Raw genomic sequence first — 21043 nt, 5'->3', positions numbered from 1 at the left:
TATCACATGTTAATTTCCCCCAATTTTTCATGCTGGCTTTATATTTATGATTCCCAAGAAAGGTAATGAGAGGCACATCCCTTATCCTTGTAAACTGAAAATTTAGAGAAACATTATGTCATAGCCTCAATGCACAACTTTTAGCTCACCCAGTTAATTAATTCTCCTCAGAATATGCTACCGTGTCTTTAATTGCCATTTAGATGTAGTCTTTTATGTACCGATTCGGAATGATTAGATTCAAAGTAATTTTGCTGTTACGCTATAGTGACATTGGGTATTCTTTGATTTGTAGGATATGTTCTTCAATCTGATTACTTTGTCCTTGTCTATAAATTAGCCAGGAAAACAGCAGAGTACTACTTTGTGCCTATGTTTCTTGCAGCTAGATAAGTTAAAAAGACACATATGATGACATGCTCACTTTTGGGGCTTTGTTTTGTTTGGTTTTGGAGTTTTTTTGAGCAGATTTGTAGAGAGGTGAAGCTTTCACTTCATTCAGTGGAAAAATCAGAAACAAGTTACCTAGAAAGCATTCTCATTCTGGATCTCTGTTTGTGTGACCAGCAGTAGGTGAACATCTCTCAAAAGACATTATCAGGATTTTGGAAAACAAGGGCATAGTAGGCTTGGGAAATGAATATGAGGTCTGAGAGATTCCTGACAGGCAACAACAAACATTCAGTGAACGATGGTATGCAGCCATGGGACAACCCTGTTTAGATATGTCATTCACACTATAGCTTAGGCACCATTAAGAGTCCTGAGTTTATTCTGACTAAAACATACAACATAATTCCTTGGTTGAAACATGAATAATCTTTAGATGCTATTGCAGTTTAAAAATCAAGCTAAAATAAACTTCTTTTTCAGTTAGACATTTAGCGTTGCATAGTAGTTAGACAAAATACTACAGTCTAAGCTCCTTATAAAACAATATATATTAGGTGCCAGAGAAGGCATAACAGATGCCATCTCTCACTATAAAAGTAATTTACAGTTTCAAACATAGCTGTGACTGGAACATACACAAATTATTGGAAAAGAGGATCAGAGGTTATAAAGTCTCTTTTTGTTACTAGATTTCTTATGTCTAATATTTCACATTGAAATCTGCAGTTGGGAATTGTTTTATAATGGTCTGCTTTAAGTTTACCTAAACTTTTCAGAGAAAAGTTAGACTTCAGCTAAAAAGTGTCTGTGGCTGATGTTGTGATCTACCAGCCAAGTATCTCATAAGAGAACAATGCCCCACAAATGATTTTCAAAATTTTATTTTTTGACACTGTGAAAGGTTAAACCTTTTGTATTTCTAATGTCTCCCATGCCAAATTTTCATGTGTTTGTAGCAGGTTAATACAGAAGGGGGTTGACAAATCTTGCTATAATCACTACCCCATGTTGCTTTTATTCTCCTTGTCTGCTGCTCATTTTGGTTGTGAAAAACCCTAATATATCAGTGACGGGAGGTCTGGATTTGTGGCTGACTGTTATAATTACTCCCACTGAGGCACTGTCAATAGGATTAAAATAAAGATTCTAGACCCGTCCATTGTAGATGAGGTCAGCAACACTAGCAGTGGGAGTACTGTTTCTGCAAGCTGTGCTTTAGTCCTGAGTTATGGAACCATAGACATTAATATGAAGCAAATATTTGAAAGCTCCAATGGAGAAAGGCCAGCTCTTTTTTTTTCTGCATTAGCTAAAATATCCATCTGTAATAAATAATCTAACAGAATCCATCTATGTCCTGGCCATACATATATGTATGTTAATTTTTTCAAATGTATCAGAGCTCCAGAGATTTTCAATTACAGAACAATCCATTTTGCATTTTATAATTACTAAAGTCTTTGCAGCTGCATAACTTCATCCAGGAAACATCTGCACACACTCTTTGTGTATACATCATTTCTGTGAAAAGAGGGTTAGCTGAATTCTCTTTAATTTTCTCAGGCTTGGAGAAGGTAGAAAGGTAGGGAGCTGATTAAGATAATGGAAAACAGATCACAAGAATGGAGAGTTATGCCCACACAGATATAAAACAAATTCTAGTCACTGCTCATAGGAAAAAATACAATGTATAGAATCACTTATAATATAGTCAACTTATTCAAGTGAAGAGAGAAAGGAACCCAGGGGAAGACCTGAGCCTCCCAAGGTGGGCAGTCAATTTGCCACGGTTCTCAGTGGGACTGGCCTGGTACCCCAAGTTCATAGGTAATACTGATGTTGTTGAAACTCTGTGATTACTCCTTTGTCATCCTTTGACACTGACTTTGGAAAAGTATTGTTTTTTAAACATTAGTTTCATCTTAGTGTGCATAAAACTGTCACACCACTAAGGCTTACTAGTGATGGCAAACTCCAGGAATGGTGAGCAAACCAGAGTAAACAGACAAGGTCTCTTGCTCTGCTAGCACAGTATGTCATATTTATTTTCATCCTCTTATACCAGTCTACTTTTTATAATGGGATCAAACAGTAATTAGTGCATTCGCCTCTTTAATTACTTTCATTTAAACTCAAAAGTTATTATCAAAAGCCATGTTCAATCAAGTGTCTAACACGCTGAAACAATTCTGTGGCCTTTAAGTCTTAAGCTGATATGCCACCTGGAAGCCTTGCACTTCAATAAATGGAATTTTTTCTTTTTTAATTGTTTATTGTAGTAGCAAATCATTTTCTTGATTAATGTGTCAGTGCCCTCTAACTGTTTATTCTTTCTCCTTTGCTTATATAAACATCAATTGTTACATATGTCACTCATGGCTCTCACCATATTTCCATCATTGCTCCCAATTTAAGTTCCCTAGCTATCCTAGACACAAAATGAATCTCATGGTGTTTATAGTGAAAAGGCTACATAAAAGTGCATAGTACTTAACACATCCTTTTTTTCCTTTTTCCTGTCCCACAAGTGCAACTCTAGACTGTTGTTTGCTGCTGTCTACATCTGCCTTCATTCCCTTCTGCAGAAGTCCTTGGATTTTTTTTTTTTTTATTAATATGTAAAGAAGAATATACATTATTTTATCTCTACTGGGCCACTAAAGCGTGTGATGAGCTCACAGCAGAGAAGCTGCTATTCTTCTCCATTAGGTGCAGTCAGCATCTTATACCACAGATGTGGCATCATAGTTCTTGTTAGTGTGTGTTAATTCCTCAGTATTTACTTTTGGCTTTGCAAAATTCCATTATTTACAGTATTTGTGTAGCCCCTTAAGGGATACCAAACATACTGGCTAAAAGTGTTTGCGAATGCACTGACTGCAGTGGCATATGCTAAACACGTTTCCAAGTGGGCACCGCGCACTGATGCTGCAGCCGTGCCCAGCCGTGTGCCAGGCCCTACTGTCACGATACATCCTTGTTATGGCTGAGTGCTACTGGATGGACCAGAAGAAGGCAACTTAGTCCAAGCCAAGAAAGACTGCTGGTATGATTTTCACAAGGTTTTTTCATTGTATACAGCCAGAATAGTGTACTTCTTTATCTAGGGCTTGCTCAGTTTCAAACCCCAAGTCCAGGAAAGCTCTCTCATCCAAGAGATTTTGTCCACATTGTCTTTGTATTTCACACTGGAACTCTGCCAGCTTCCCAACAAGAAAAGTCTCTGTTTCATGGAGGAGGTGAGAAGATTTGCTCTGAGGAGCAGCCATGGCTATTGCAGATAAGTAAACAAGTCCAAGGTGCTGGTCAGCCCTGGGAGGGTCACTGATGGACAGTCCCTAGTGGTTTTGAGGCTAAGTGAAGAATCGTGCCTTGGCTGAAGCAAGACTTTCTTCTGTATTTATTGTTGATTTTGCAGTATATGGGGAAAGAATTAAAACCTAATTGTGTTGTTTTAAGCTGGTTGAGGTCAGACAGGTAGGTGCTCTTCTGTGTCTTTGTGCTGTCAGTAACATCTTAGACTTTGGAGCAGCTGTTTGAACAAAATGGGAGCTTCATCTGGGAAGAGCTGTTCTGTTAAATTAGCAGCCGTAAATGACACAACACAGTGAATGGAAGGGAATTGTATTCTGTGCTGGCTTTCTTGCCTTTCTCCCCACTCCTGTGCTGCCTTTTCAAGTACCCCAGAAGCCCTTCAGTTGCAAAACTAATGCTGGATCTTAGCTTGCTTGAGGAACATCAAATGAGTTCACATTTTACTCAGATCAACAATGATGAGGATTAGAGCTACAACATCAGAGTGCCATCTCACCAGTCATATGCCCCTGCATATCTTCTGTCATTGCTTGAGTTCTGTGCCCTGACTTACAATATAGGCTCCCTTTATAGGGAAGAAGTGCTGCTGCTGAGTGCTCTCTGTACTAATAAAATGGGTGTGATCAAATGTCATATGAGTTGCCTGAAGCTTTGCCATGAGATACTTTTGTGAAAGAGTAGCTGTCTTTATCGCCTTTAGATTTGCATGTACAGAGCTCTGAGTGTTGTTTGGCTAATGTGTTTGTTTTAGGTGTTTTACAATTAGCATTTTTTAAATGTCCCTTATGGAGGTAGTAGCAGTGGGGATTTTATACTGCCTGTCCCTGTAATCTTAAAAATATTACATGAAGAACTAAACTGAATCAAAATATGTAGAATTAAAATAGTGTAGAACAAAACAATCTAAGTTGCTCACAAAATAAAAATATCCACCAAAGCAATTTGGCAAGGCAGGACAAAAGGGAGGGGAAAAAAGATTCAAACCAGTATTTTTGAATGATTCTTTCCCATCTGTTATCTGTATAGCTGACTGGCAAGTTCTCACACCTTCGTAAATGGTCTGTGCAACACCATCTTGGTAGAGTTTTCAGTTGTAATTTTCTTTGCAAGGACAATGGTATATGTTAAAAACAGATAAGGACCCATAGGTCCCCAAGTTTTAAGCAATGGAAGTACTCCACTGCTAGCCTGAAAAACACAATTTAATTTTATGAAGAAAGATGGGAAAATAATTTAGTTGTATTCCTCCAATGAGTACTTTTAGTTACAGTGTACAGCCCTGCATACCCTCCTTTCTAAAGAATTACAAAGTTTTTAAAAATCTTTTTAAAAGTGCTATTTTCATACTGTTAAAAATTTTGATGCTGGAATATTATGGCACTTATATCTCTGGGATTTATTATGAGTTAAAGGGATGGTTATTAAATGTCATCACAAGCCTCTCAGTGGACAAAAAGCTAATGGAATGGTAGCATGATATGAATGCCTGAACCTGCTGCCTGTGTTACGCTGTGCGGGAGAATAATTGGCTTTCAGTCATGTAAACTAGTCACAGACACTCAGATCCTTTGAACTCTAATAAGAAATGCACACTTACTTTAAATAGTGAGTGACTAAGCATATAAATGTCTTGATCAAGTCATCAGGAAAAAAAAAAACAAAAAAAAAACGAAAAGGAGGTTTTTTGTTTACATTTTGTTATTTCTGTCTGAAATCTTTATTTTACTCTCTGCATCTTTGCCTTGTAATGTTCCCTGCTGAGAAGGACAGACTGGAAACACAGTAGGGATCTTTGCCTTTTAAGTTGCTCTTTGCTTTGCAGAGGACTACATGTTGGAAGTTCCAGGGTATTTGTCCAGCGTTATGTTTGGTATGAAAGGAGCACGACTATTTAAGAAAGGCGGGAAACTAATATTTGGTAAATTTAGCTACATTTCTATTGCAAGTACTAAAAAAAGCAGCCTGAAGTTTAAGTGTATGTTTTGAGGTACATGTATAAAAATCAGTTCAGCTTTTGTGTTCTTTGGTCAGCAAATTCTGAAACAACCTTGGATGAAAGTATAAAAGCATAATTCTGAGTTGAATTTTCCACAACTATGAATTCACAGGTCATGTTTATCTAAAGTGCTTCTCCAAAATTCTTTTTGTTGTTTTTTCTAAGTAGCATATATAACAGCTACTGTGGCAGAATCAAGCTATAGAACATTTTACAAGCAGGACTAGATTTTCTTCTAATGCTAACTTGTGCCCCTTTGTCAAAATCAAAGGCTACAATTTTTGCATGCTAACTGGCTCTGCCAGAGAATTTATCTTCAATCCACTGGGTTTTTTTCAGCACAAAAACCTCTAAATATTATGGCAATTTAAGCATATGTTTCTTAAAAAACTTAGTATATTGATAGAGTAAGAGCCCAAATTTCCTACTGGTGTGATCCACTGTTGATTTACATAACTCATCAACTTTAATCTACTGTTATCTTAAGTATTGCTGCCTTTTATTTTTTTCTCTGTTGTGTAAAATTAATCAGACTAACAGACTCGTGTTGCTTTAGCGACACTATGGGTGCAGTCCAAAGGCTGTTAAAGTCAAAGGTACTCCTCGTTGACTCAGTGAGCTTTGGATAAAGCTCATTGTTTTCATGCTCTTTCCATCACTGCAGTACCAGACAACTGAAATAACTGTTCCAAATATCAGTGTCTTTTGATACTTTGCATTTCTGTTCTGAGAAAATATCCAAGCAAATAAGAATATAACCAAAGTAAATTCTCTCCCTCTGAATTCAGAATGACTATTTAACTAGCTTTAATATTTTGATACCCAGTACAAAGTTTCACCCACTGTCCCTTTCCTTTGCAGACAGGCGGTGGCTTAAGAAGGTTAGACTGTCTGTTAGGGTTGGGGGAAAAAAAAAAAAAAAAGACTAAAATAGTCTGGTTGAAAATGCCTCTGCTTTATTAGAAAGTTCTGGAGGACTTTTGTGTTTTGTTTTGCATGTTGACAGTGTTTGTAAGTTTGCCCATAACCTCAGTGCTGAAATGGAGTCTTTAGTGTGTTTTCAGTTTTAGTGTTGTCTGATCCCCACTTCCTTCTTCCCCATTCCCTACAGTTCTCATAGTTTATACATTCTTAAGCTGGCTGTCTAGGTTGCAGTGCTCTGCTTGTAAGTCTAATAGTAGGTGTGTTTTATGTGTGTTTCTGCCTTGGGAGCTGTGGCAGTAGCTGCAAGAAGCATTTCTAAACGTCAGTGTTGGAACACAACAATTTTTAATTTCATGGGTTCACAGTGGAGAAACCAAAGTAAGAAATTACCTTATGCACATATTTCCTATTGTCTACCTTTTGTCTTTTTCTTGAAAGTTTTAGTAAGTTAATTTCAACCTACTTGTCTCTTTCTGTGAAACTGGACGAACCAATTGAGCAGTTTATGCTGTCTGCTCTCCTCCTCTTCATGTTCCTACCAGAGTCATCTTTTAAACAAGCATTCACGCCTCATTCTTTCCTCAGGATCAGGGTTTGCTGGTGAGTTACAGCTTCTTTGGGTTTCTGAGATCAGGGAAGAATAAATTTTGCTCCGAAACAACTAGTTCAGATACCATAAACACTTCAGTGGCCTTAGAGCAAATCTCAGGAGTGTTTTCCTTTTGTTTAGGCCTATTGCAGGCATCCAGATGTTTCACACCATTATTGTACTCTTCTTTGGTGAAAAACAAATGCTTCTTGTATTTATGTGGCCCTCTGTTTTAAAATAATGTACTGCCAGCTGTTGAGGTACATATAGCATATACTTGAACGCATAAAAATGCCACAAAATCATTAACAGCATCATCTGAAGAAAAAGAAATTGTGAGCATATCTTGCTTGAGCTAACATAACAGAAGGGGCAGTTTAGATGTTTACAGGAATGTGTACCTCATGTGACTGAAACAAAAAAATATCAGGATTGAAGTCCATGCAAATCTAAACCTTAATTTGTTTTGTTCTGCCTTAGCTTGTGGCCGTGGGTTCTACAAATCCTCCTCACAAGATCTGCAGTGCTCCCGCTGCCCTAGTCACAGCTTCTCTGACAAGGAAGGATCTTCCAGATGCGACTGTGAAGATAGCTATTATAGAGCACCTTCTGATCCACCATATGTCGCATGCACAAGTGAGTGAGTCATGAATTTAATAGCAAAGGACGTTGCTTAACCAACCAGGTGCAGCCACTTGCAGCGAGTAGTTTTGTCTGGCTTTTCCTGTGTTTGAAAAGTACATTTGCAATGGTAAAAGAAATTGAAAGGCAGAGGACAAAAGGATTGACAGTGAATATGGAATAGGCATAAATATAATTTTCATGTTTGCTTGATGCAGCATTGGAAAACACTGTGTGTTGCATAAGTGCATAACTCACTGCAATAGATAGAATACAGGCCTGGTTTTCCCTAAATTGTTGTAGACAATGTGCATTATGTGATATAATACCAAAATTAGTAATGTGAAAAATGAAAAGTAACCTCTGTGGGTCTGCACTTGGATTGAACTGTAACTGGATCTGACTTAACCTTCTAATTGCAAATAGATTGGCCTAGACAGATTGTTGGTTCAAACAGTAGAAGTCTCCTAAATCCAAAACATCACTAAATATCTCTGTAAATCATATCAGAGCTGATAACAAAGGAGTAGATGCAGCTTGTGCAGTATGTTTAGAAGAGATGAACAAATCCCATATTTGGAAAACCTATTAAAGAGAACCTTTAAGGTATATTAACCATTCCTTTTAATTGCACAGAAGAAAAACAGCTAAAATCCATTGCAGTAAATATACAGACAATTGTTACTCTGATGTCTTAATGGAAAATAATAAAGCTCTTACCAAATGAGTTCAAGAAAGCTTTTATGCAGCCTGTACTAGAAATAATGAAATGTTTATATGAAGAAAAAGGCTTCAACTGTTTTCTATCTCAGTAATTAAAATGCTACCTGTGTGTCCCACTGTGGTTTTGTGTAATTACCCTGGACTTCTTTGTGTATTATGTAGGACCTCCATCTGCACCACAGAACCTAATTTTCAATATCAACCAGACTACTGTGAGTTTGGAGTGGAGTCCTCCTGCAGACAACGGGGGAAGAAGTGATGTGACCTACCGCATTTTGTGCAAGAGGTGCAGCTGGGAGCAGGGCGAGTGTGTTCCCTGTGGGAGTAACATTGGATATATGCCCCAGCAAACTGGATTAGTAGATAACTATGTCACTGTCATGGACCTGCTAGCTCATGCTAACTACACGTTTGAAGTTGAAGCTGTGAATGGGGTTTCTGACTTGAGTCGTTCCCAGAGGCTTTTTGCAGCTGTCAGTATTACCACTGGCCAAGCAGGTAAGTTTTCATCACTTATGAATCTCAACACTGTGAGACTGAGAGAAATTTGGAACATGCAAACTATAGATGCAGTAAATCAGGAGCATGTTCAATGTGTTCTGGCTCATTAATCCTTTCACCTTGCCAGCTATTTAATTTGAGTTTATACTATTTCAGGATAACCTGGCCTGTTTCTTGGCCTCAGGATTGCTTTCAGAAAACATTCACAAAGACTTAAAGAAGACACACAGCTTTGTTATTATATAGAATTTCTTAACTCTGGAACTTTTTTGTTGTTGTTGTTCTTACTTCATTATAGGTAATTCCCAAGTATTTGAAGATAAAAAAATAGATGTGACGGCTCTGTGCAGACTTCTTTTTTGAATTTTTTAAATGTGCATGGGAGTCCTAGGTCACTGGAAGATGACTTGGATTTCGGATGGTGTTTTCAGTGTTAATGTTTTCCCTCAGGACAGTATTTCTGATTTATCTTATATTTCCAGATATTTGATTATGAGATGCAATGAGAATGTGATGATTATTCTTTGTTTCTTCTATTTATCATAATCTGACAGGTGAAATGTCAGGGGAAATAAAATCAAACTAGCATATCACCCCAGGGAAAAAAAGGGCTTTAGTTGTCTGCAGCTGAATGGAAAAAAAAAAAAAAAAGAGAATTCTTAGATTTAGGTTTCTGAAATGGCGAGTTTTTTGTTGGTAAAATTACAGGGCAATAGCGTGCCATGGTCATAAAGAGAGATAGTAAAGCTAACCTTTTGTAATTTGAGCAAAAGATCTTAAACTGAATATTATTTGCAAGATCTGGCTTTCAAAGAAATGCTGTAAAAAAGAATATAAAGTGAATAACTGAGACAATGCTTCCTGTAAGGACAGCTGACTAATATTTCAAAGGATATTTCATACTTATATCTTGTAGGAAATTTCAATGACTGTGATCATGCTATTTTTTTTTTGTTTGGTGCAGTAGAAATGATCCCCTAAAGTAATGTTTTGAACCAAGAACAAACTCACCAAACAGGGTAAATGAACAAACAGGAAAAATTGTAGTTATTTTTTACTTTAAAGATAGTCATCTCAAAAAAGAAATAAGGGACAAGAAATTTAGTTCAAAACCTTCCTTCTCTCCCCCCAAATTTCGGACAGTTTCTATGGTTGTTAAAGTTAGGCTGGAGTATTTATGGGATATTTAATCTCCCTATATTGCTTTCATGGATTCCAAATGCACATTTCATATTATTTTGAAACCATCTCTGTGGCTGAAAGGATTGGTCTCTGTGTTCGTTCAGTTCTTGAAGTTTATGATGAGATTTTCAGCACAGAAAACTTACCCTGAAACTATTTTTGCACCACAGATGATATTATTTTGGCACCTTGATTTTTCATCTTCAGAATAATTCTCTATAATTCTTCAAACATGCACAGGTGGACAGTGTTCTGCTCTCTGTAGATGACTGTACAGAGCTATCACATGAAGAAGAGGATTTGGACTTTTTTTTATTCCGCTGAATCAAATTGGCTTTACTTTATGTGCTTTGATGGTTCAGTGGCACACAGGGTAAAGGAAGAAACAGTGCAATTTAGTGGCTAGTATCACATCTGAGGAAGATGAAAAAGCCTTAATCAGAAGTTTGCTGTGTTTTCCCCAAGATAACTCATTATCATTCATTATCTTGTGTTGTCATAGTCATAGATTTACAGGGGTTTTATTAGGCCAGAAGATATAAGATGGGTATCCTGTGCTATCCTAGAAGTAACACAAGCTATGTGATTTTATGAGATGATCCTCATATCTAGCCCAGAGATTTTAGTGAAACTATAGCATGCATGTATATATTAGAGACAACATCTAGACTTTACAAAAGATTTAAAGCAATAAAAAAATCTTCAGTCTCCTAGACAAGCTTTGTAAGACCATGCATCAGGAAGCAGGAGATCTGACTGTTTTTTCCCTACTCTCCAGTTTACTGTGGGATTATGCACAGGCCACCATTTCCCAGGATTTGACACTGTCTAGAGAAAAGGTACAACTGAGGCTTTGCCTGTTTAGCACTTCGGAATATAAAGATTTAAAGGCTTCCAATTTGGCATCTAAAAGGAATAGACATAGGGGACAGATTTTGGAAAAAATAAAATGGCTTTAAGCTCTTTTTGTTGTAGTTTTCTCTGTAAAATGAAGGTAACCTTCACTTTTCCTTACCAAGCTCTTCAAGATTGTCTGATTAGAAGCACCACATAAAAGCAGCTTCTTTTTTTTTTTTCACTGAATTACAAAATTTGTGTTAAAGAAAATACAGACGTTCAGAATAAATGCAGTTAGCAAAAGGAAAGACCTCTTTTACATTATTTTTGCAACAGCATGTTTTGGATCCTAATACTGATTTCTGTGGTTTCTCAAGGAGGAAAATATTTTAGGTGGAACAGATTGATGACTATAATTGAACAGAAAGAGACCGGTTGCTCAAAGGAGGCTGTTATGCTTCTGTGCTTCTCTTTTATTTTACCATGGAGAGAAAGAAAATGTTGGATTTATTTATGGCCAAGTAAACTAGGATTCATGCAGGTCTCATTTGTTCCTGTGTGACTGTTCTATACTTCTGGCAAAACTGACTTTTTCTATGCCCATATTGCCTTTTATGTGTGTAAATGTGTCTAACTAAACCTTCTTCACATGTTATTATGCTAGCACAATAGGTGGCTATATATAATTACTGGGTTCACCAGTTGCACAGAGGATTGCAATGAGATTTTCCCTTTTTAGTTTTGGTTTAATTGAATTGCTCCTTTGTGGCTATAGTCACAAAATTCAAATAATTGTGTAATGATAACAGGAAATTATTGATAAAAGAATGGGGTTATAGAATATATTCAGTGTTTCTTCACCCACATGTAACAAGCTTCTGATGAGACAAAGAAAGCATGCCACATAAAAGAACCAGGTGGTGGATAAAAACCTATTTATATTTGTGGAAATAACACAATAAAATGACTGCAAGTGGGTAGGTATCCTTTCAAATCACTTATATATATACACATATGACACATTGCTTTTCATTCCTTGTTTTAAAAAGGCTTTGTGACTAGGCTATCAGTTGTCATATGACATATTCTTTTGCTTCAGCCAAGAACCACAAGGCTTTTGGTTTTGCTTTGTTTTCTTTCTTTGATCAAGATTAAGTGCACTAAGTCCCCCTGGAGTAAACCATCTTGTTTCATATCTTGCCTATCCAGCATCATATAAAGAATACAGGATGTCATCCCAGTACTGCAAGGTGATCTATGAGAACTCCTGCATCCTTGTAGAGTTCAGATTTAAATGTGAATAAGCTCTAGTTATGATAAACGAATGTACTAAAGAGCTGCACCTGGCCAACGGCTGACAAGTACTACCTTTGCAAGCTTACTGAATGGGTTTTTACCAAAGATAAAATTGACCACTTCCCTAATAAGATAGTCACCTTTCGGTTGTACTGGTACTTCCTTTTGATCCATCAAATTCCTTCCCAAATTTTACATTTTTTTCATACAACACCCAGAAGGTGACTGTAACTTGAGTAGGTTTGACTGCAGATGAATATTTGTTGTATTTTGGCATTCATGCATTTTCATTTTACAAAATATGCTTCAATAACAATTTTTTATTTTCTCTGTTGACATTTTTGCAAAGATAGTGTGTTTTTAAAACTATCTTTCTGCATCCTTTCCTCTGGAATTTATCTGAATGAAAAATGGACTCATCTCTGGTAAAGGGTGATAATATACCCAACCTACCCTGACCTTGATAAAGCTTAGGATATTTTGAATGAATACCGACATTTTATCAGGGTTTGAGCAAATTTAAGTGTGTATCCTGAGCCAGTTTAAATTGTCTGTATAGTCATTGAAAAGGAAAAACCAAATCCAAGGAGACACTCATCATGCTTTATTACCGTAACCAACCAAGATAAGCAGAAGTTAAAATCCAATGCCAATAACTGTCCCTGTACTCTTTGCTCTTGTGCAGGGAGCACTTGCTAATGCTTGCTGCTTCTTCACAGCAAGAGAAAGGTGTCCCACAGCCCTCTTAGGTCATGCTGTGCCTTCAGATGCACTTAATGCTGACAACTTCAAGTGGTTAAAAAACCCGATTCAGTTCCATAATCAAGGCTTACCCTTGAAAAACATTCTTTTTTAGTAACAATTTTCTTTGTATATGTTGATTTGCTGCTATTCCGTTTTTACATCTTAGAGTTAAATTTTAAGACCTTTTGCTACAGATCCCAAATTTCACAGTTAAAAAAACAAAGTAAGCTGAATTTTTCAAATTGGCATTATCCCAGCAACTTGAACTGAAAAAAACATTGCATGCTATATAATCATGACTATTAGCAGCAGCACTGTTGATTTACATGACAAGAAGAAATGGCTGAATGCATAAATGCAAATCTGTGGGGTGAGTTCTGCCTTTCTTAGGTAATTCTGAAGTCTTTCTAAATGAGGGAGACACTTTGCATTCTCTCACGTTACATTCTCCTTTCGTTCTTGCTGCTTATAATTTTTCTTTGCTTCTTTATGCTTTTTCCCCATCTCTCAATTATCCCTACTCATTTTTTGAAGTCTCTTCTTTCATAGTCTCTGCACTATTGACCATCTATTTGTTTCCTGTTCCCTGTCAGTCTCATTCAAGCCTGACTTTTCTTCAGCAATGAACTGTCCCCCAGCAGAGGCAGCAATCAAGAAGATTGATGCCTGCGGCTTTCCCAGTCACTATGACCTCAGTGTTCTAGTCCTATTCTCACTTCCCTCCTTTCCCCAGGCCATTTTGATTTCTTCCCATACTGCCACCAAGTTGTTTCAATCTACCTTCATCTACATCTTCCATCTAATGTTCACTTCTGGTGATACGTGACAGCTTATTACAAACAGCTTCAGTGTTCAACTACACATTTCTTCAGTGTTTTCCTATTTCAGTGTAGCTATAGATTTCCTTGGCTATTTCCTGCTAATGACTTTACTTTTCGAGCTATGCTTCATCTTCTAACATCCAACCGTAGATCAGTTTTCACACATTGATATGGCTACATCATCTATATATATATATTTTTAAGCAATGCTTCATGTAAAAAGAATTCAGATTATAAAAGTAATGTTTTCTTTTTACCAAGTGTGTTCCACCTGTTGAGCTGGGGGAATTATTTTATAAAAGATCACTTTTAAAAACTATTATTCACTAAATGCTTTAATTAAACTGAGGTTTTTAGAAACGTGTGATGATGACTGCATTTTGGGTTACCTTTTTGCTTAGTTTATTTAATGTGAGCTATATGGATGTCTGTGCTTAATCTCAATAATATTTAAGATATATTTTAATGTTTTAAAATTTTTTCCTAGACCAGTAAGTAGGCAGAGAGCATAGCTGTGTAAGTATTCTGCACTCCATGGTCGTCAACTAAAAAGGGAAAAATAAGAGTAGAAATAGTTGCATATGATAGTTACTATTCTTCTACTTTTTTAGATGTCTTTTCAGTACTTTAAAATAAAGGATTGGGTTATTTCTGTGGGGCTAAGACTGCCTATTGATCTGCAATCACATTACCCTGAACTAATATCACAGATTTTTTTACAGGAGGTGATAACTGAGTTTATGCTTGAATTAAACTGATGGATAAAAACTTGATAAGAATTCCAGTCTCTGTATAGCAAATACCATCAGATCAAGGAAAGCAGCTTGTTCATTCACTGATTGTATCAGGTCATATTTAATATTGTGACATCCACAAGGTTATAGAGATACTACAGAATTGCAAGGTTGGGGCTTTATTATTAGATTATTAAATGTTAGATTTTTCTTCAAGATTTTCACAAAGAAGGAAACATCTGTATAGGATATAATATGGTATGGCACATATATTTGAGAGTTTTGATGATATTTTATATACATATACAGAAAATGTATATTCGATAAAAGTTCGGAATGACAAGCGGTATGTTTTATAAGAAAATGTACCACAGAATAGCTAGTTGATATTAATTCATTTTTTTCCTACTATTTAGTTCTCATATGTTCCAATATTTTTCACTGAAAGATAAGAGAGATAAAAAGCAAGCAGATGCAAACTGTGTTGCTTAGGGTCTGATCCTGCACCGCTGAAGTCAATGGAAGCTTTGTCATTGACTTCAATAGGAGCAGGATTTGAACCTTATGCTCTATCAGAACACCCAGGATCAAAAGCAATGGGCGCTCTGTCATCCTGAAAGGAAATTTTAACTTCATATCATATTTTGAGTCTGACTATGTCAGGTTTTTGCACATCAGTTTGTGACTGAATGTAATTTGAATTTTTTGTAAAGTATACTAAAAATATGTTGGAGTTTTTTTCTCAAATGGATATCAGAACTCTTGCCTTTCCAGCTCTGTCATAAAATCTTTTTTGAAAGAGATGTAATAATTTTTGCTAAGAAACTCATTTTTTTCTAGTTAAGACTATGTGAATTTTACAATAGTTAGAAGTGAAGGTAATGGGAAACCACACCCTAGTATCACTACACAAAGGTAAAGTAAAGCTTCAGCTTCACAGAACCAGAGCTCCAAATTAGAAATGGTCTGATTAGGCTATGTATACTAAATGTTTGGTGGCAACCTGCTTGGAGAAGCATGACAGCCTCAGGGCTATTGACTTTCCTGTGCACTGAGCTATTGAAAAAGCAGGTTATGTCACCATGGTCTAATGTACACTACTCAAGAATAATTTCACCAGCTGCACAATAAAAAACTATGTACTTGAGGAAGAAAATGAGCAACATAAAGTACAATTTAGCCATGGAAAGGAGGGATTACTTTACTAATGTCACACAAAGGACTAGGAGCCCCTTTTTCTTTTAAAAACATAGACCAGCTATCTCCTCAATATTTGTGAGTTAAACCAATTGTGTTCATAAACACAGTGATGAAAAATTAATCCTGAAAGCAAGTATATGTGTTAATATCACACTGTCTGTGACCAATCTCAGAAAGGTCTGTAAAATTAAAGAGCTGCACTTATGACACCTGCTGCGTGAATTTTTAGACCTTCGTAAATATGCCTGGCTTCTTCTTTCACTTCATCCATAATTAGATTTCTTTTCTCATGGCCACAAGTTCTTTTCAACAGAGTGGAAACTCTTTGCACTTTGTTATACTCTTTGGGAACTTTAATACGTAGTTCTGTGATGACTCAGCCAATGTCAAAGACTTTTAAGATAGCTTCACTACAAAGACAAGAAATGACTTGATATATTTATACTTGATGATACACAATCTAGAGCCGCTGATTAACTTATGTGCAAAGAAAATACAATTCCACAGACCTTTGATTTTCACAGCAGAACTACATCTCCAGATCTTCCTTTTACTGCTTCCTGTGAACTGTAGTATGGTAACTGGATGCAGGATATAAATAAGCACTGGATATCATCAGTAGGAACTCTGAACTCAGTGTCGTTTGTTTGTTTCAGACCTTTTGAAGAATTCAAGTGCCACTGTCATTAGAACAAACAAAACCTTTTCAGTGCTCAGATGCTTTTTCAATGAGAGATGAACATCACTGTTGAAAGGCACTACTGCCAAATGTGAAATCCTAATTAATGTTGAATGTAGTGAATTAAAAAATTCTTAGACTGCAGCATCTCTATATAGTGAAGAATTTGATGACAGCATGTCATTGAGCCAAGCTACTGTAATGACTCCTGTGGAAATCTTTAGAAGAGAGAAGGTAGCTTGTGGAGGGAGAGCTAAAGAAGTTTCTTCATTAAGCTTAAATGATGCCATGTAGAATTGTCCAGCAATTTAAGACAGCGTATTTCCAGTTTGCTTTTTTTATATATATTCTCTTTAGAAAGAGAGTCAGAGATTGTGCTGCTTCTCTTTTGGAACACATAATATTTTATTAAGTTAGTTACTTTATATTTGTTGCGTGTGCCAATAAGCCTCCTTTTTTAGAAGGAAAAAGAGAGATTTGGCTAAACAGGCCCTCAGTGGAAAAATACAAGTCTTCTTCTTCTGGCTTATGGCCTTCTGGCAGTTTACAAAGTATTAATAGCCCAAGAATAAATGGTTCACCTCTGGCAGGAAAGGGTGAAGGTAGACAAATTCTGTGAAGATCTTTCTGATGCTATGGGTATGCATTCTGATGATGGCGTAATAAGAAAAGGAGACATCTTCCCTAATATGGCATTGCTGACTTACCCACTGTGACAACCCATGGGTGTCAGCAGATTTTTCAGGTGCTGGAATAGTCTCAGTAATTAATAGTCTGGACAATTTTTGCCAACTTTGACACGTCGCTGCCATATGTAGTTTCTTCTGCTTTGTATGTGATAGAACCAGCCCTGACTCCATAGGGCATATTCATAGTGGAACAGTTTTATCTACTCTTCTTTAGTGTATGTGTTGTTTTGTACAGTTAAGCATTTCTGTAGTCTTTCCCTGTAACAGTCAAAATATCTAATTGGTTCTATTTCTAGAGAAAACTCTCAGGGCAATTTACTGAGGAAGCAATGGTTGAAGGCTGGAAATTGACAACAATAAAAGTGTTATCCCAAGTTCAATTGTTAATGTTAAGAGAGGAGATGCTGATTATCTTTTTCTTTGCTTCGTTAGTGATGAATGGAAGCAAATTTGTTGCAGACAGCAATCTGGTGGAATGATGCAGAGCTATCTATGAAAACATCTGTACTAATCCACCAATGCAGTAAATTATAGCTACAAGCAAACGACATTGATCCAAGAGGATCATTAACAGCTTTAACCAACTGATCCAAGTAATAGGGTAAATGAGAGAACATTATCAAGATCTGATTTTTACAGCTGTCAACTACAATTGTTAAAACCTGGTTACCACTTTCTCTCAACTTCAACCATTTTATGACTTAAATTTAGTGTATTCTATTGTGGTCCGCCAACAAGGATCAATTAAGTGGTAAAATACGCAGGAAAAAATTGCCCAGTGATCATGCACTCCATTTACCAGGAGGTCAGTCACAAAGGGAGAGATAATTGCTGCAAGCCAGCAAAATTAATCGGGGATGAGCCAGAAAGGATGATGTATGTTCTGTGACAAAGTACGTGACAGAGATGTACGTATAAACCTGTAGCTACCTTGCCTTGTTGAGGACACAAGGACGAGAGAAGGAGACATGTGAAAAACAATTAGCATGGCTTCAGAGTGAGCAATTCTTAATTATCCATAACATGTCGACATCAGATAATTAGTGTCCCAATTTTTAACAATATTTGGTCATTAACTACAGTAGAATAAGAAAGATCAAGAACAGAGCCATTTGTCTGAGCTAAGTGTTACATAATGGTGTCTACATGTGAACATAATACAACTAAATCATGCTCATGGTAATGACACAGAAATCTTCTTACTGTGGGACCAATATAAATGTCCTAAATTTGAGCTTATAACAAGCTGCTTTTTGTGTTTCCATAAGGTAGTTTGTTTATATTGGCAGCCTGCAAAATGAATCAGACTTCAGAGATAGCTGTAGTTTCAAACTCCCTGACTTGCTGCTCTTGATTTGTACATTTAAATTTTCACAGCAAGTGTCGTAAGTCGTATGACTCAGGCCATTTTAATATTAATGGTAATTAAGAAAAGGTCATTTCTAGCTCAGTTTTCTAAACATCCAAGACTCTGTGAGCATGCTAAATGCATGTCTCTTTGGAAAATTTTCCTTCAGCTCCTTTATCCTCTGTCAATGGTTTTTGACCATTTTAAACTATGTTTGACAGAGAGGTAGAAATATTAAGATCTTACCTGAAGTCGACAAAGATCTCATTCTTTACTGAATGAGCTAAATCATCTGTCAGACACAAAAGAATCCACATGTGCAGAAACACTGAAAATCTTAAGAAAAAATATTCACAGAACTGCTTGAATTTTTCTGCTGTTAATGCAAGAAATCTTAGAAGTGCAAAGTGGGATGTTTCATATCTTACTTCCATCTTGTTTCTGCTATATAAGAAAAGGAGAGGGAGAGACAGATGCACACGTGTACATGCACACACAGAGGTACATATAGCTCAATCTCCTTTTAATTACTCTTTCTTCTATCCCGTTAGTGTATTTTTCAGAATTTTTAAGACAGATCTCACTTCCTCTTAAGTAGGTTTAAGAATAGGGATGAGGTCCTGTCACTGTGATTCTTAGCTTTGTTTTGTATGACTCCTCCTAAACTCCTAGCTATGTTTCAATAGCTTGTACAAAATTATCCATTGAATCTGGTGTTATCTCTCACATGTATGCATTTGCAGCAGCAGACCCTTCAGTTTCTGTATCTGCCATCTCATGTCTGCAGATGGATCTATTTGCCATCTCTCCTTTTGACCTTTTCTGTCTGTCACCTAAGCATTTCTGGTTTTTTTGAGAATCTCATTTCCTAATGCATCATGGAGAGCTCATATTTTTTCATAGCACCCAAGCTCCTATCAGGCAGTAGTGGCTGAGTCAGCAGACCAGATTCAGAGCTAGTAAACCCTGATGCTTATGTGAAGAAATGCCATTTATTTCGCTAAAGAGTCTATTTAAGTTCATACAGCCTCTAATCATGGCTGTGAAATGAGGAATTGGATGCTAATATTTCAAAGCCAATACTGTAATGATGTGTCTCTCTGGACCTCCTGTGGAATTATTCCAAATATTCCCTTGTGTAGCTGAGATCAAAATTTCACCCTTAGTTCTAATTTTTTGTATTGCAGCTTAACTGATAATGAGGAGGGAAAAGTGTCATTGCACTTTATATTGTCTAGAGTTAATCACATGAAATATTTTAGGGCTAAACGTTATGCTCTTTGATGTTGGCATTAAACATTAGCATTTAAATCTTTGGTGGATATTTACACTGCTGTAGTCAGTGGAGATTGATAGGTTTCTTTAGGGAGTGATTTGGAACAGGAGCCAAGTTTAGGAATTGTGCATTGACTCGTCCTTAATTACAGAGGAAGCGTTAGATTACCTTCCCTATTTAGCCACCTAAATTAACTGCCAAAAGTTGATGACTTGAATGCCCTCTTCCTTCCACCCCCCCACATATGCGAGTGTTAATTTCTCCCACAATGTTAGCATTAAATATTTACATGATTTTATTTATTTTCAAGAAAATACTAAGCAAGCAAGGAAATTTAAAAATACTTTATTGTCTGTGGGTTTTTAAAACTCTAAAAAGTAATTTGCTTGTCTTATTAATAATTCGTGTTCTTAAGAGTCTTTGAAGCTGTTTACCAAGGACTGAATTAACCAAGGTGCTTAGTGAGGATATTCATATACAGGTGTGTCCTAAAAATTGGGATATTTCACTTGATTGCAGTTTATAGCCTTAACATTAAAAATATTTTAAAAGTATAAAACACTTATTCAGTGCTTTATTTTTATTGTAATGCTACTTAAGAGTTGCCATCAGGAGGGCAGCAGGTGCCTTATTTTGCCTACGATAATGCCGTGATGGCCACTCATAAGTGTTACACCCTTCAGTGTAAAAAATGAATTTGATCAGCCATGCAGTGGCACAGAACAATTACAGTCAGATAACCTTCAATGAGCAATAAGCAGAGAAAGTGAACTCCTTCACCAAACTCTTGGAGGCTGTTTCTCAATGTTTTCCCTAGCAGGTACCCCAGGCTCTCAGAATATTGTCACACTCACAATGCTTTGGAGGGTAAATTCTGTACCCCAAAGAGACTACCTTTCATACCTATACAGATATGTCGGTGGTGATCTCTCAGGCAGATATGTCCTATCCCATTTAGCAATCTATAGATCTAAATCAATAGCTCAAACTCCACTGGGATACCAGCAGACAGGCAATGGGACTCTTAAAGAAACTATAGGTGTTCCCTGTTTTCCAATGTCATGCCTGCTTGAAAAGGGATCAGGGTTCATCCTCTGTTCCTGGCATGTCAAGGCTCATGCTTGCAAAATTAACTTCTTTATCTCTCTAAACAGTGTTCCCATGTTGAGATTCCC

At 36.7% G+C, this 21043-nt stretch overlaps 1 protein-coding gene across 7 annotated transcripts in view; it reads left to right on the top strand.

Moving 5' to 3' along the window:
- The window catches only part of EPHA7 (EPH receptor A7), a 202245-nt gene that overhangs the window by 46771 nt on the left and 134431 nt on the right, over positions 1 to 21043 (top strand). For all 7 annotated transcript variants that reach the window (XM_017739527.1, XM_017739524.1, XM_008637722.2 and 4 more), the window contains exons 4-5: positions 7698 to 7853; positions 8724 to 9059. In XM_017739527.1, the coding sequence (XP_017595016.1) occupies positions 7698 to 7853; positions 8724 to 9059 (492 nt within the window). The remainder of the gene's footprint in view (positions 1 to 7697; positions 7854 to 8723; positions 9060 to 21043) is intronic.

This window comes from Corvus brachyrhynchos, unplaced genomic scaffold (assembly GCF_000691975.1).
Source record: "Corvus brachyrhynchos isolate BGI_N302 unplaced genomic scaffold, ASM69197v1 scaffold14, whole genome shotgun sequence".
Taxonomy (NCBI): Eukaryota; Metazoa; Chordata; class Aves; order Passeriformes; family Corvidae; genus Corvus; species Corvus brachyrhynchos.
This window is presented reverse-complemented; position numbering and strand designations above follow the sequence as displayed.